The 17,218-nt window shown below is 38.8% G+C and overlaps 1 protein-coding gene across 2 annotated transcripts in view; it reads left to right on the forward strand.

The window, feature by feature from the left end:
* BRINP3 (BMP/retinoic acid inducible neural specific 3) overlaps nucleotides 1–17,218 on the forward strand; it is a gene marked incomplete at both ends in the record, with an annotated part of 211,652 nt that overhangs the window by 110,721 nt on the left and 83,713 nt on the right. The window contains 2 exons of one of the 2 annotated variants that reach the window (XM_080348486.1): nucleotides 2,902–3,092; nucleotides 13,871–14,061. In XM_080348486.1, the coding sequence (XP_080204612.1) occupies nucleotides 2,902–3,092; nucleotides 13,871–14,061 (382 nt within the window). The remainder of the gene's footprint in view (nucleotides 1–2,901; nucleotides 3,093–13,870; nucleotides 14,062–17,218) is intronic. The other variant, XM_080348487.1, reaches the window with a different exon arrangement.

Raw genomic sequence — 17,218 nt, forward strand, 5'->3', positions numbered from 1 at the left:
TATGCTCTGAATCAAAAAAGAGGCCAAAAGTTTTACAAAATCATTAGTCTACTTCCTCACTTTGAAATAGTGTAAGATAAGGCAAAATAATCTTTCCATAGCAAAAACTGTGGAAGGAACTCAAGTTTCCTTAACTAAGTCAAATAAATTGCTCATAGTGCTAGAAGAACTCAGTTGCTGGATTCAGTAAATAAAGGACTTGTGGTAGAACAGGAGGACCTTGACTTGCAAATACTTCTGAATTTGGTATGGATGAGGCCATAATTTCGAGGCTTACTCTTCCAAGAAATCATTTGCCACTTTTGGAGAAGAGCTGTAAAATGTATCATCTAAAATCACCGTTCAGAAAGAAACAAAAAAGAAGGCAATCAACTTAGCTGAAGAGTAAGAGAAGATTCAGACAAGAGCTGTATTTAGTTACACAGAATGTACTGAATATTTAGAAAGAATTTTAATCTGCATCTGTGCACTAAAAGCTCCAAAAATTGGAAACTGAAATTGGCAATGTTCAAATTGAAAAGAAAATGCATTCTCTGTAGTTAAATACTACAACAGATTGTTGAGAAATTCTGAGAAATCTTCAGCGTCAGCTTTTAAGTCAGGATTAGACATTTTTCTGGGAAACATAAGCAGCAAGTGCCATTTGGTGATACTCCTTTGCATCAAAAAGGGAGCAGACAAGAGGATTATGGTGGTCTCTCTGTCCTTAAAAACTCTGACAATGAAAATCATGTAAAGGATAGCAGCAAACCAGCTTTTATAAGAATTGCAACTTTTCTGGTATTCTTGTCTTTGATCCTCAGTTTTGATACAGACAATTAGTCTGATAGTAAGTTTAGAAGAAAATACTTCACCAAGGTATAAAATTAATATTTTACATTCTAAAGCTTGTATTCTTTTCTTGCTGTCAAAGCAATTATGTCTTGATGGCCTGTTCAGGCACTACAACTGACCTATATTTTCTGATGTATTCAAATAAAAAAAAAATAATAAAAAAACAAACAAACAACAAACCCCACTCAAATATGTACAGAAAGCAGAAAATTTAAATAAAAAACTGGTTTTCTTGTTTGTATCTTTCGCTTGAGAAGTACATTTACAGAGCAGTTTTTAGTGTTTGCATTGATGTGATCAATATGCCCAATGAATATTTTTTCATTTTAGAGATAAAAAATGTTTGTAATTTTTCTCATCTCTTTCTACTAATATGCAGTAGTTCCATAAAAGCTGAAGGAAAAAAAAAAAAAAAGTAAAAACAAGAAAAGAGGTTATTGGCTTCATAGCTTGTTAAAAGGAAATTTGTGAGAGAAAACTTTAAAACTTAATGCTAATTTAGCATACCAATAATGTCTAGAGTCTTAAGACTGGTAAATTGCATTACATTTCCGGTAAGTTGCATAAAGCTCTTTCTACTATAATTCTTCTGATTACTTTTTGATAAAAAATAGGATCTGCGAGAGTGTATCTGAGAGGAAAGGCAGTTCACAGGAGCTGCACCAAATTGTCACCTATTACATGTGTAAATCTGAGCTAGACCGGGGTTAAGACTGATTGGATCTGCAAGAGAAACAGGAGGATGCTGGAATGTGTTAGGGCAATGTAAGAATGTATTTGTCTTGGCTCTATTAATAGTTGTGGACTTAAAAGTGCTAAAAAATATTAGTGTTGATTTTGTTAAGGAAGGTTGGACCAGATGATCCTTGTGGTCTCTTCCAATCTGGTATTCTCTGATTCCATGATTCTGTGTGTTACGTAGCTTATCCCAGACATTCAGCCAGGGCAGCTGCTGTGATACCCCTCAAATATTATTTTCTTGATGCATTCTTGATTTTTGCCTTCTGTAAATGAATATTGTACTATATTTAACTGGGACGTCCAGCAGGATCTTTCAAGGATCTTTCAGCAGGATCTTTCTTTCTCTAATTTGTTTGTTTTTCTACAATCTTATCTAAGGGAAATCTTAATTGACATAACTATGCAAACGACTCAATGAAGTGGCAGCTAAACTGCAACCTCTAGGTTACCTTGGACTTAATTCTCACAGTACTCTAGTCTGTAACCAAAACAACTATCGGTGAACTTTGCAAAAGCAAATGCTGTGTATCTTGGCTAGACTTTGAGGACACTGAGTACTTCCACTAATAACTCTATCTGGCATTTTAATTAGTAACTAAATGAATAAAAGAGGTGTTTATTGCTGTGTAATTGACTTGTTTGTTTTCCCTGATATCATTGATTTATTTTGGAGAGGGGAAGGGAACACGTCTCCTACAGCTTTTCAGTTCTATTTATCTGCTTTTAGGAATCAGAACTACTAGTTGCATATTTCCTCAAAATGGGGGCCAAAAGTACAGAAAACCAGAAATATCATAGTAATGTCAAACGTGGTGTGATCGTGTTTCTCTAAATTGTTCAACCTAGCCTGCTATGTGCCTAAGTGGCTTGTCATCAAAGAGCAAAAATCATGGCCTGTTTCATGAAATGGTTTTTTTTTTTTTTTTTTTATTAATTTATCTTGTACTAATGAAAATACTTGTTGCATTTGGTCCAAATTTTTGGAAATTATTACATTAGTTTCAGTTTCTAGCAAATCTGTTTGTCCTGGGTCTGTAGTCACACAGGGACTAAAGACAAACAATAGGAACAGCAGCATCCTAAGTAGCTTATTTTTTATTTATTTTTTTCTGAACAATGATTTTGTTATGGAGTTGTGTCTCCACTTCTAATAAATAACACTCATTTCTTGTCCTATGCCTGTAACACATGACAGAGTATCACTGTCAAGGCCTGTTGTAATACCCAGCTAGTCGCCTCCAGCTAGTCAACAGAGCAGAGTGTTTGCAAATGAAGAACATTTGTCTGAATGACATATTTCTGAATGAGAATTGCTTTGTTTTGCAGAGAGTTCGGCCGCTGGAAAGTAAACAATCTTGCTGTTGAAAGAAGAAATTTCCTTGGCTCCCCACTGCCACTTGCCCCTGAATTCTTCCGTAACATAAGGCTACTCGGACGCCGTCCGACCCTTCAACAGATCACAGAAAACCTTATCAAGAAATATGGGACACATTTCCTACTATCAGCTACCTTGGGAGGTAGGTTAATACTTGAAAATATTGTGCAAGAGTTTGGCGTGACTGAACTGATAGAATTGGTCACAACTGATTTCTGTGTAAAGCAGTGGGACTCCCTTCTCAGAAGAGCTGGGCTGAGCAGCTCTCCCTGGGCTGGACTTCAAAGCATGGGAGCAGGTTTTGTCTACAAGCCTCATTGATTCTTCCGCTGATGTTAAACTCCGCTTCACTGATTCCATGTAAACAATTTTAGGGACAAAATGATAAAAAAATCTCATTGCTAAGGCTGAGATACTTGTCCCAAGTTCCTGGTGTGCCTGCTCCTGGGATTTTGGGCATGCTTCTCTGCACTTAGAGGTCATTAAGGAGGGTGACATTTTTTCTATAAGAGTCCGTTACAACAATTTACAGAAGAAGAGATTACACAAGTATCTAGGTCCATTACAACACTGCAGAGATAAAGCAAGAAAATCAGTAATGATTATTTCCAACAGAACTTTTCAACCAGGAAATTTCCAAGCTACTTTGACTGCTGGGAAGTCCCCATATTGTCACTGTACTCTTTTAGTGGGACTAAAAGTTTCAAAACGGCATGATGAGGCTTTGTCATGTGATTCCTACTAACTTAATGGAATCTGCATCTCTAAATCCCCGCAGACTAATTTGAAAAAGGGTAGCCTGATGTGTAACTGGGATCCAGTCACCAAATGGATTGAAGAAATCCAGTGAAGAGGCCTAATGTTCAAGAGAGAGCATAAATTGTTCTGAATGAAAGATAATTAGTGCTTGCGATTACCCATCTAGGCATTATAAAATGAACTGACATTTTAGAAATGTGGTTTTATCCCTGGGTGGGTCATTATACTAAAGATAATTCCGGTGATTGAGTATCCTTCCAACAGGACAGTCTTGTCAAAATCCTTTATTCACCTGAGGAATGGTTCTCTTTAATACATTTCATAACTGAATTCTAACCATATATTAAGGAAATGACAGCCTTCCTATTCTCTTTTGGCTGATATGTGAGATCTATAACAACAGAAATGGCTCACAGTAGCTCCATTTTGGAAAAGATCATTCCAGAAACAAGGTGAATTTCTGTCTTACTGTAGTTATTTAAAAAATAAAGAACTAATTCCTATCATTATTTTGGGAACTAGTGCTTCTACAGCAAATCCATCACCATTAGATTTTTAAGAAAAATTTACATGTGTAGACTGGGAATTTGGAATAAAATTCCCAGAATTTTTTTGATTACCCAGTATATTTCTTCCATACAATAAGTACATATTTTATGAATGACCGTGTATTGCCCTGTGTATACAGCACATGTATACTGGGGTGGGGTACCCTTTTTTCATCCCTTTTCAGAACACATCACGAAGCCCCTAAAATGCAGTAGCAATCACATGCTTGCAAAAATTTTCCACTCATAGGGAGACAGTTTTGACTTCTGGGCTCTGTCAAAGCTAAATGAAGTCAAAGAGGGGGTTTGTGTTAACTTTGATGGGTTTTGATTTAGGTCCTGAGCCTCAATTTTTAGGCATGATTTCAGGCACACCTGCTGCTTTCTATTGTTGTTGGATGGGTGCTGAATACTTTGAAAAACTGGTTCAATTAAAATAATTACAGGGAATTAGTAATTTCTAAGAATGCTTTCATGAGGTAGTTAATAACCCTATACTTTCCTGTATGTGCTATTTGTCATTTTTGCGCTAGACTGAATAGGGATTCCCCGAGATGCTTGTCCACACTTTATTAACATGTAATTAGATTTTTTAATTTCCATAATGTATTCATACTTTCTCTTTAATTACAAGTTGTTTTATTCTGAAAGCTTTGTCAGATATGTAGCTTCTTAAAAGCAGAAAACCAAACTGAGTGTGTGTAGTACTTTTATTTAATGAATCCCAGATCATCTGTATTCATGGACATAAAGGAAAGCCTGGCAAATGAACGGTCTCGTGGTAAGATTTGTGTGCCTCTGTGACCATTTGGCTTTCACGAATATCCCTTTTTGGCCATAAAGGGAATGCTCACACATGGTTGTTTGTGATACGTTCCTAAGTCTTTATTCACAAACACAGAAATATATTTCTCAAGGGCATTCTGAAATGAGAACTTAGGGAAGTTCTATTTTTCTTGCTGCCGCAAGATAATGTGGAAAATGACATTTCTTGCTGCTCCTATTTCTTATGGAAATTTTATCTTTTTGTGACATATGCCAAATGTCCATAATGAGCAGCTTCAAGATGCATGATAGAAGTACCCTACGTAAAGCAGCGTTTGCAGAGCAAACACCGAATTGAGCAGTAGGTTCATGGGTGAGCTCGTGTGACTGTGCCCAGGAATAGCTTCTGCTTCTGCAGTGTAAAATCTGCAGAGAAAGGACAGCCATGGATGCTGATTTTTATTTATTTTCTGTACACATGGGGATGCTGAGTGGCCTCTGGACCACTCCTTTAGGATAACACATACCCTGTTTGCATCAGCAAAATTGCGTATATACGCAGCCCAGCCAACACTGACCAGAACAACTTTAGGGGAAAGGCAGAAAAAGACTCATAAAAGGGAATTCCATCCTTGAAGGTGAAAGAGACTCTACTGGACAAGTCCCTGAGCATCTCATTTAATTAGACTTGTTTTGAGCAGAGGATTGGACTGGATGACTGCCAGAAGTCCCGTCTAGCACAGATTATTTTCTGACTCCATGAGATGTATTTCTAAATTCTTTATCAGCTTTCAACTACAGTTCCAAAAAGCAAAGATTCTCCTTTGAATGAAAGACAATACAGAGTATTACTATTTATCTTTTTGTTCTGCATTTATACTTTCCTCTTTTTCTTGCATACAGCATGATGCAATGAAGGTCCGGCCTGCTGAATAATATGTAAGAGCATTAGCTGCTGTACACTTTAATGGTTTACAAAAAATAGTGTGCAACAGGGATCTTCAGAAGTGGACGTTATTGTGAAGCCTAGGGCACTGCTGCAAAATAAGTGTAGGAGGATGAAAATATCAGTGGATCTCATGTTTAATGCTATTCTTACCTATAGATGTAAAGGCTGCTCAGCAAACCAATAGACTTGGTGATGAGGAAATTGCAGGTAACTTAACATACTACGATGAAATGATAGGCTCTTGTTCCAGGAATCTGGGTGATGTGAGTGGGATTTAGGTGCTTTGCAAGATGAAGATAGTGGACTTTGCAAATGGATCCTCCTTGCATCTGGAGACATGGTAATTTTTCAGAAAAAGAACACACATTTGCAGTAGGTTGCCAGGGTTTCTCATGAAACTACCACATTTTTAAGCAGTTGGCTAAATGGTAATCTCAAACATTTGCGATAGATTGTTTTATTTGTGCTGTTATTGTCAGTCATAATTGCTCAGAGTGTTCATTACCAGACCATCAATACATTCAGTTCTCTGAGTCAGTAAATATCTCTTGATAATATTGAAGGCTTTGAGAATCAAAAGGAAAAAAAAAAAAAAAAAAAAAGTAGATTTGTTTTTATACCAGACAACCTTAACAGGCATCAGCAGATCAGCTTGACCCCAATCTCTTGTCATTCTCCTCTCCACTGATTACAGCTTGGTAGTTACACTTTTACTATTCTATGCGCTGAATAAAGAGGGTCAGATTTTCTGTCCCTGATTAATATTCCTCTTGAGCAGTACATTAGTCTGCGTACAGAGATGGGAGAAATTGTCAGATGTTGTAAAAGAGTGAATCTCAATGAATTCTGTAGGATTTATGATCATCTACAGTAACTGCTGATATGACCTTTGTTTTCTTTCACATTTCTTTCAAGGTAAGACACAAACTATTAATGAATAAGGGAGGGAGATTCCAGTCACAAATGACTGAAACTTCAAAATTTAGCATCAGACTGCCCCCTCCCATATGTATATTTTTCCAGCATTTAAGATTATGGATACTAAGAGGAAGAAAAAATAGCAAAAATATATTCTCTTTCTTTTCTTTCCTCATCTACTCAATGAAGAACAACTTAAAACCTTAAACCATGTGGTATATATGGAACTAATGGGCTCCTTTATTCACTTGAACCACAGAAATTATACCACATCAGGCCTGGTACAAATTCATATACTATTTGAATATACTATTCATGTACTATGTGCACATTCATCAGCACCTGCTTAAGCCTGGGAAAATGACCTGATAAAACCCTAATGGTACATTCTGTGATCCATACATGAATACATTTTCCAGTAAGACTAAGCTATTTTTTATAGCAAAGGCATATATATATATATATATATTACTGTAATGCATTACAGCTATTGTAGCTGAGGTATTCTATTTAATCAGAAACTGTTGATGATTTCATAGACCCAAGACCTTTATACCTTTGTAAGACACTGTCACAAGGGAGTAATTTAGGGTTCTGCTCACTGCAGAGCAATGTTTAGATTTCTCGAAGAGAAGTGCGACTTAAAATTTTGAGTTTGATGGCAGTTTCACTCTATTGTTTACTGCATGGGGGAAATACGCCAAGCTGCTGACCTGCTCTCCAGGAGCCTGTACCCATTCACAAAGTAAACTTTCAAGATTCTTCCCTCCCTGACAACTGTTCACTCCAGAGTTTGTGCCTTGGAGCTCTGGCGGCAGACAGGCGAGCCCTGTACCCGTCGAGGTACAAACTTTCAGGATTCTTCTCTGCCTGATAACCCTTTGCTCCATAGTCTGTGTTTAGAGCTCTGAAGGGAAACTCTCAGGGGAAGCCTGTACCCATTTGCAAAAGCAAACTTTCAGGCATTCCCTTCATGATAACTGTTCGCTCTAGAGTCTGGATTTAAAGCTCCAGCAGCAAACTTTCAGGTGAGGGTTGATAATGTGTGCAGGGCAGACTGTCAGGAAACAAAATTCTCAGAAAAAAATATATGTAGTGGAGTAGAGTAGCAGCAGGGCTGGCTCAAGCTGGGACCTGCGCAGAGGCCCAACCTGAGCACAGAAACCACAGACTTTGGTATCTACAGACCATTTACACCGTGATTCAGCCCAACAGCAGCACTGCTCTGTGGGGGCTTCTTGCTCCTCTCCGGATCCTTTTCACCAGTCTCACATGGGCCTTTGTTTTGTTCAGCTCTAGACACTATTTATGGCCCATGGCCTTGCAGGTGCTGTTTTGTCTGAATAAATCCTTTTCTTCCCAGAAAAGTGCAAAACAGCCCTTGTCTTCCAAGTGTTCACTGTAGTTTGTAGTTGCTTTTGGTAAATATGCACAGAACTTTACAGCTTAAGATTTCAGCCAATCCAGCTTACTGAGTAACATGAAGCAAAGATCATATTAAAAATCACATAACTTTATACTTCTAGATGATTCATTATATTCAGTACGCATTTCCTTCAGCTAAATGATCAATATGAAACCTGTGAGAAATAAAACCATTGCCATACAGCCAGCTTACTTGGCAGAGAGAGCTCACAGCAGCTCCCCCAGGCTGTCAGATTTATGGAATAAAGTGGTTGTTTGTAGTCAAATCACAGACAGTGGGACAGGTCTGCATGACACTCTCTGCACCCACAACTCATTGGGGTTCAGTGTCTGTTCTGCTTCCTTGGGAGTTTCCCAAAAGGAAAGTTCTGGGCCCAGCTGCAGCTCCGGCCTTTCCCTCCTGTGGAGCCTGAACACGCTGCTCTGATTTGACTGGGGGCCCAGGGCGCCCCACACAGAGACAATTAATTATGTGAAGACAGAGCTCTAAGTCAGCAGCTGTGGATGATGCTCAGATATACTTGCCTTTGATTGTTATCCTTTTATTACTGTTTCCTCACTTTCTGACGTGAAGTGATAGGAACTGCTTATATCACTGCTTTCTCCCACCACTACCCAGTCTACACATGAAAATATGAAATGTCAAGGCATATGATCCTTTCATCGTTACAATGTGGGTACAAGAAAACAACCTCTTGATAATTGAGACAGAAAATAGCACTAAGTATCTAAATCATATGAATATGTATTATTATGTATAGTATGTATAACAAATTCACTCCTTCAATAGACAGTTACATTTAGTTACAATATTATTCCAATTCTACCATGTCAATGATGGTGATTTGCATTTTTAATTTAAATAATTCGTGAAGATATTCTTAAGATGCACACAAAATTAATTTCTAATTTCTGAATGCTAATAATAAATGGTTGTTTAGGAGTCTTATATCTAAATGGCCATGGGTGGGTTATGTATCTACGTAAATTTCTATATGCATTTTTTATTTTATAGTTTTATTTTTTGAAAACAGCATGTTGAATGTTTTTCTTAACTTGGGAGTTTAACTTATAAATAAAAATCCTGGAAAATATGCTCATATAAACCTAAAAAGAATTAAATATATAGGCTAATTTATAAGCTTGCAAATTCCAGGGACATTAGCATATACTGTGCCAAGGTCAGTCTATAGTGTGAATGTCATTCTCCTGCCCCCCAATGTATGTCTATCAGTGACAACAGCTGCATGATAATAAAGCATTGGGATGGTGACTCCAACAATTTCTTGAACAAATAATTGGATTATGCGGTATTGTTTTGTGAGCATGACCAAATGTTTTTTATGCTATTTCTTTTAAAATTGAGAAAGGGAAGTTAACTTACTCTTGAATTTGGTAAAAGAGAGAATCTTTTTTTCAGAGCTCGCAGAAAGCACAGCTGTGTAGATCCGATGCAGAATATTGTTTTGTTATGATATACTGTCATTAAACATTTTCAGTTGTTGAAATCCATAACCTTGAATAGTTTTCTAAATCACATTTGGTTTTTAGCTAATGCTTCAATGTCTTCTTAACTCATGTCATGATGGCAGACTGTAACCATTAAAAAACAAGATCCATCCATGTTTCAAATGTGACAGAAGAATCTCTTTTGCCATGGGTTTAATTTTCTCTAAATTAACTTAAAACTTGAATTGTCTTCCACAAATTAACTATCAGTCTGTGATGTTACTTCACAAACCCCAGAATTCTGGGTGCAAAGGGAGCCCTGTGACAACTTCTCAGTGACACGGATGCCTGAGTACCAGCATATGCGGGAGTTCTCAGGTTTTTCATCTACTTTTTCTAGCAAGTGCTAAATCAGCTCTGACAGATGAAAAACTTTCAGACTCTGTAAGATGCCTTTTGAATGGCATGTATTTTTGAAACCTGACTGCACCTGGTATTAGCATAGTGCTTGAGCATACCAATGATGAATTAGGACACACTTGTTTGAGATGCAATAAAAACACAATGCAGAGATTTTTGAGGAGAAAGAGCTTCCTTCACATTTACACAAAAGGCCACATCACTCCACTGCGTGCCTTCCCTCAACCTTCGGAGATGTAATCTGATGTGATCTGAGTCAAAGTAAACAATCAAAATCATTTCAACCTGGTTAGAGAGCATAAAAACACAACGTATCTGTCAAGGAGAAGGGATGCAGACAAAAAGGGCTGGGGATGTGGGAAGATCCTTCTGCCAAAATGTCCCCACCAGCAACTGCCAAAGCAAGCATGGAATCAAGCAGGACTAGGAAAACAGGATGATGTAATAACCACGAGGGGCTTCAAAGGTTCTTTTCCTGACATTTTCTGATGAAAACAAAATAATGTGACACACAACACTGTCCTTTTCCAAGGTTTTTTGTTGGTTTTTTTGGTTTTGGTGTTTGTTTGTTTGTTTGTTTGTTTTTTTAATGGACATTTTTATTGCAGTTCTGCTTTCTGTCCCCTGAAAAACAAATGCTTTTAATGACAGAAAAATAAACAAACTCTGATTTAATAATAAAACTTATCACAATTCTGTTGAAATAGAAGCAGTCTCACCACCTCTACCTTTAACTAATACAGGTTAACCAAAAGCTCACATCACACCATGGGGTGGCATACTAGCTAATGAAATGAAAGAACTTTAATTTTTTTTTTCTCAACTTCCCAGTGATTTTCTGCAATAATATATTTTCAGTTGAAAGCCAATTGAGCTTGTAAAAGTTGCTTGAATCTAAATACACTAGATAAGGTCTCTGGAAAAGTGGAAAAAATTGAGAGAAATCTCCTAGCGAAATTTTGCACCTTATTTTCACAGCCTGAACAGGTCATCAATACATTATTTATCCCTGTGAGTCTTAATGTTGCCTGCTCTGACATGACTGTGACTTTATAGCTCCACAAAGAGCTGCACAAAGCCAATGGCCCCTGGCTCAAATCTCAGGCCACTCCATGGCTTTTTATTTCAGAAACAACTTTCATACTGGGGGATGGAGCCAAGCTCTCCTCAGTGACAACCAATGATAGGACAAGGGGCAATGGGTACAAACTGGAACACAGGAGGTTCCACTTAAAGATGAGAAGAAACTTCTTCCCAGTGAGGGTGTCAGAGCCTGGCCCAGGCTGCCCAGGGAGGTTGTGGAGTCTCCTTCTCTGCAGACATTCCAACCCGCCTGGACACCTTCCTGTGTAACCTCATCTAGGTGTTCCTAATCCATGGGAGGATTGCACTGGATGAGCTTTCCAGGGCCCTTCCCACCCCTGACATTCCGGGATTCTGTGATTCCGTGATATTATCTAGAGTCACAAGGCAGGTGTTGAAAAGGCAGATTTTAATGCATAGGCATAGTTGAATGCCAACAATGCTGGAACCTAGACGAGATTCTGATGGCAAATTTCTCCCAAAGTACAAGTCATAAGACTTTGCTGTGTTTTGAGCGTTCTGCTTGTGCAGTGAATAATGTCCTACTGGCCCCAGGACCAGCACCACCTGTCACCCAGGGAGTTTAGCAAAATGTGGTGCACAAGTCTGTGCTCATGCAACGTGCTCACGCCTGCCCTGCCAAGCAACCCCAGTCTGCTTTGCAGGAGGTTTTGACCACAGTTAAATAAAATGCAGACTTATGTTTATTCATTACAGCAGAAAGGTTAGGTAACTGAATGGGGAAATCCTGTTACAGAGGCTGCTTTAATTCCTGGCTCTTTGGAGTTCAGGCAATTATTCTCTGCTTTGATGACCGCATGCACAAAAAAAATTACCCATTACAAAACTGTAAGAGGAGAAGTGCAAATATAGTGGTGAAAACTGAGGTAGGCTCCAGCTGGAATAGCCAGCTGTCCTGGGCATCAGCTGTCTCTTCCAGGACAAAATTAACATACTGGACAAGCCCGGCAGGTCTAACTAGACAAGAGGCTCCTGGATACTGGCAATTTTGCCTGTGTAATGTCTGAAGTGCCTGACTGTCCTCTGAATTTGTGAGACACTGGGAAACACTGTAAGGTACATTGCTTAGCACAAGTGTACTCCTCTTTCTCCAAAAACAAATGAATTTTGCAAGTTGAGGTAGCTGTGTGTCAAATTTGTCAACAGATGCGGTCTCTTGCACAGATGCATGCATTCTTCATTTAACATTGCCCACCACCACCATTATCTCCCTTTAAAGATGATGTCATGTTTTAATCCTACATATTATGTCTCTACTGCTATATTTTTTGGCAAATATACCCATCCAAAGCTGGCATCCTGTCCTCTGTATTGGCAAAATGCCACTGCAGCAGATGGGTGAGTAGCAAAACCAGCACAGTGGCAAGTCAGAATGTATCAGGGCGGTTTCCTTTCCAGGAACAATGCAGTGGCATTCGGTGTAGATATCCAGCACCTAAAATGCAGGTATAATGATATTATTAACTGATTCTTGAGTTTATGTTGAAGAATGCAAGTTACCAAATACAGACTCAGAAAGCTTTGTAGTTACTTTTGACATAAGTTGCACAGAAGAAAATACTAAGCAAATTACTTTTCTACTTATTATTCTGAAGTAAATAGTTCTGCCTAATCACATTGCTAAATGAATGAATTCTTGCTTAGCCTGAAATGCAGAAAAAAGATCCGTTAAATAAACAATAAAAGTGGAAAATTCCTTATAAGTTTAACAGTATCGGTAGGTCTGGAATGGTTCTTAAGAACTCATTCAGTTAAACAAGTGAGATTTTTCTTTGGTTTTGTTTTCAATAATCCTACAGGAATCAAAATTTCTATATTCAATAGTATTTCTCTATGTCTCTTTAAAGTGAAAGGAAATGCAATATCCACAACATAAGATGTTGGAACTTATCTTTGCTTTTGGAAAGACACCTCTTGGAGTTAGGAAAGTGTTATTTATGTTTCCTTTTTTTTAGAAGAAACTTATTAACATTCTTATTACATATTTTTATACTTTTTGGTTATATAAATTTGGGTTTAAATGCCTGTTACATCACTTGTCAACATCCTGGCATTGCTGAATTTATTAGACAACATGGGATTGCTTGCAACAAGGTTGCTTATAACAAGTTGTAACTTTTTTATGAAATCAGATATATGTTTTAAAATAAAAAAAGTCTCAAGTATTACACTGTTTTCACTTTCTTTCATGCTGACATTAAATACTAAAAAATGAAGGTACTAAGCAACCTTGGAAATAAACAAGTTATGTTTAATTTAAATTGAATATCTACACAATATTGTTGGTAAATAGGAGTTAATATAGCAGATGTATCCCCAGTGTCATTGCATTTTAGGCACAAGTGTGTCCTGTTGTATATTTGTGAATTACACAAGGCACTCCAAAAAAAAGAATAGATACCTAGAATAGTATCTGTTGTCCATGTGCTTAGGCACTGAAATATCTGCATCTGCTACCAGGGAGGGATATCTGAACGTTAGACGGCAGCTGGAGGAAACTTTGGTTTGCCACCTTATTTCTGGCAACGTGCAACTCGCAGAATTGTCCCTGATGAACATTGTTGTTCCTGTTTCCCTGCTCAGGAGAGGAGTCGCTCACGATTTTTGTGGACAAACGGAAGCTGAGCAAGAGGTCGGACGGAAGCGATTCCAGCACAAACAGCTCCACTGTCACCCTGGAGACCCTGCACCAGCTGGCAGCCTCCTACTTCATCGACAGGGACAGCACCCTGCGCCGGCTCCACCACATCCAGATCGCCTCCACTGCCATCAAGGTAGGGAGCTCCTTGGATGTGTTTCCAGACTCACTAGCTGCTTCTCAGGAAAGATGTGTTTTGATTAGTAGAAAAAGGTTTGTTAGCAAAACAGTATTTTTTGTTCTGAACCTTTTTACCTGAATAAAAGAACTCAGTTGATAATGAAGATTCTAGTTTAGAAGAGGGTCTAACACAGTGAAGGCATTACTCTTGCTAAGTGGTACTTAATTTGCATGATACAGCTGGCCCTTATAGAAGTGTTTGTAGAAGTGTTTGGTCATTGAGACAATCTCCTTTACATTTATGACAAACCTATATCTGTACAGGTGCATATGGTTCTGTCAAACTTATTTTCCTCTTTTTTTTTTTTTTTTTTTTTCCTTACTGACGTTTGGAACAATTTGGAGCTCTTGGTTCTGCAGTTCTGTGGAGGCACACCTTAATTTCTGTTAGAAACTTATTTTAGTACAATTTGTCAGTCAAAGCATCCTGCCTACTGACAACTGTATGTCACTCATATTACTGGAGAGTGCTTGGCTAAGATCAGTGCCCTGGCAGGTATTATATAAAACAGCACAGAATCACAGAATCCCAGAATGTCAGGGATTGGAAGGGACCTGGAAAGCTCATCCAGTGCAATCCCCCCATGGATTAGGAACACCCAGATGAGGTTACACAGGAAGGAGTCCAGTCAGGTTTGAATGTCTGCAGAGAAGGAGACTCCACAACCTCCCTGGGCAGCCTGTTCCAGGCTCTGGCACCCTCACTGGGGAGAAGTTTCTTCTCATATTTGAGTGGAATCTCCTGTGTTCCAGTTTGCACCCATTACCCCTTGTCCTATCACTGGTTGTCACCGAGAAGAGCCTGGCTCCTTCCTCCTGACACTTCCCCTTTCCCTGATACTGATCCCCACGAATGAGTTACCCCTCAGTCTCCTCTTCTCCAAGCTCCAGAGCCCAAGCTCCCTCAGCCTTTCCTTGTAAAGCAGATGCTCCATTCCCTTACAGCAACTGTTCTTTTGAGCAGCTCTGTAGCCTAATGCAGCTTATTTGAAATAACCTCTCTCAGTCCAATTCCAGCATTGAACAGCAAATAAAATTTTAATGTGCAGTTGAGTATGCATTAATTATGAAGCTTTTAATGTAAGATGTGATTTAGAATCCATTTTGTTCATTGGGTCTTTCCATTGGTAACTAAGGTCTTCATTAAATACCGTCTGAAGTCAATCTGCAGTTTCCAGCTAGCTTAGCTGTTACTCAAGTAAATATAAACTTAACTCCTTGGAAGTGTGAGAACCTTTACAGTAAGAAAGAGACAACTGGAATTTATGACTTGGCAGAACCTGTTCAGTTTAGCTGCTGGTATATAGAAGATACTCCTCCTGTAGCATCCATTGCAGGCTTGTGGCATGGCAGCTGACCCCACATCAGAGCTGGTCAGCCCCAGGTGCAGGATGGAGCTGTTCAGGCACAACAGCTGAAAATGCAGTAGAACCAACACAGAGTCTGACTGCATTGGAGGGCTGCCCAGTGGATCATTCTGTTTTGCTGCAAACCATGGTACTGTTCACCCCTCTGACCTGAGTTTTTTCGTGATCTCATTGTTTAATATGTAGATGTACAGCAACCTTTAAAACTAGGTTCCTTCTGGTTTTTTGCACATGCAAAACTTTCCTTCTACGCTAATTTATGGCTGAAACCAGTGGTAACTGAACTGATAGAACATAGAAATGTAAAGACAAGACAGTGCCTGAAAGAAATATGTCCTTTCTATTCCCTAACTTATTTTAAAGCAAATTTGTATCATAATGCAAAATTCAACTCTTGTTGCTAGCAATTTATGTAATGAACCTTCTGCATGTCCAAAGGTTTTTACAAACACTGCAAAATGACTAAGTTTCCTCTCCACTCCCTCACTGTTCACAAGAAGGATACAAATGCAAGCTGCAGTCCATCAGCAAATCTGATTTGGTTAATTGACTGCAGCAGGTCTCTAGAAAATGGTTCTCATATTGGATGCAACAGTGCTGATACATGAAACCCTTGCCTTTTAGCTTGTTGTCATTGAGAGACCAGGAGCATTTGCATTACAGATTTCTGTTGTCAGAACACTTAACTGAACAGAAAAAACTGTTCCTGTTGAAAACTAGGAACAGAAAAGCAGCCAGGGAAGGCATTTTTTGTTGTTGTTGTTCTCTCCCCACACAGATTTTTGAAACACTGCTCTTTTTGAATTGGAAAACCATCAAATAAAGTTTCAGATCCATGGTGTAAATAGGATATTTCAAGATTATTTATTAAAACTTTTGTAGTGACTTCTGAGTTAGAATACAGGCTTTCTGCAGGGCTGCAGAGCCAGATCTCTGTGTTCCAGCAGATCAGCTTTACAGCTGATCTGATAGAAGTGCCACCCTGGGGTCCTGAGGACCAGAGTGGCCACCAGCCAACTCGGTGCCTTCAGTCCTGGGCTGCTCTGGGAAGGAAGTTGCCCTTTCCCACCAGGTGGGATGAGGGATGAGTTAACTCTGAATGCGATGTGTGCCCTGACTCACCAGGTGAGATCAGGTACAAGTTAGCTCTGAGTATTTCTGCGTGGTAATGGGAAGTGAATGACAGTCACTCAAGAGGTTCAATTTAAGTATGAACTTACTAAAAGCACTTAGTAGAATGCAATTTACAGCAATTAGTAACTTGGCAAAAATATATTATTATATCATAAAACTTAAGAAGACTTCAGCAGCGGAACTCACAATGATATTACCTTTACATAAAGGTAAGAAGGAACAAGAAAGAAGGAAAACTAAGATATCAGAGAGAGAGAGAGTAAAATATCACTGCTTCACAGGTCAATTGGTCCCGTAACATCCTCTGGAGAGGGGTGGATGCATTGAAGATTTTTGTACACACTACCAGGTCATATCACATATGAAGTTGTTTTATAACCCAGTTCATTTACATGCGAGATAAGAGAGGGCGGTTCGTCTTCTCCCTCTGTCTGCTCTTCATGCTAAATTAGGAAAACTCTTCTGGAAATGGGTCTGGGGTCTTCAAAGTAGGGGAAAGTTCATGATACTGAGCAAAAATGAGTTGTTTTGCCCATCAGGAGTAGCTGTTGGTTCATGGTTTCTTCTGGTAATTGGTTGTCCCACAGATGGTTCATCTCTGTCATCCCAATT

The sequence above is a fragment of the Nesoenas mayeri genome (genome assembly GCF_963082525.1).
Source record: "Nesoenas mayeri genome assembly, chromosome: 8".
NCBI lineage: Eukaryota > Metazoa > Chordata > Aves > Columbiformes > Columbidae > Nesoenas > Nesoenas mayeri.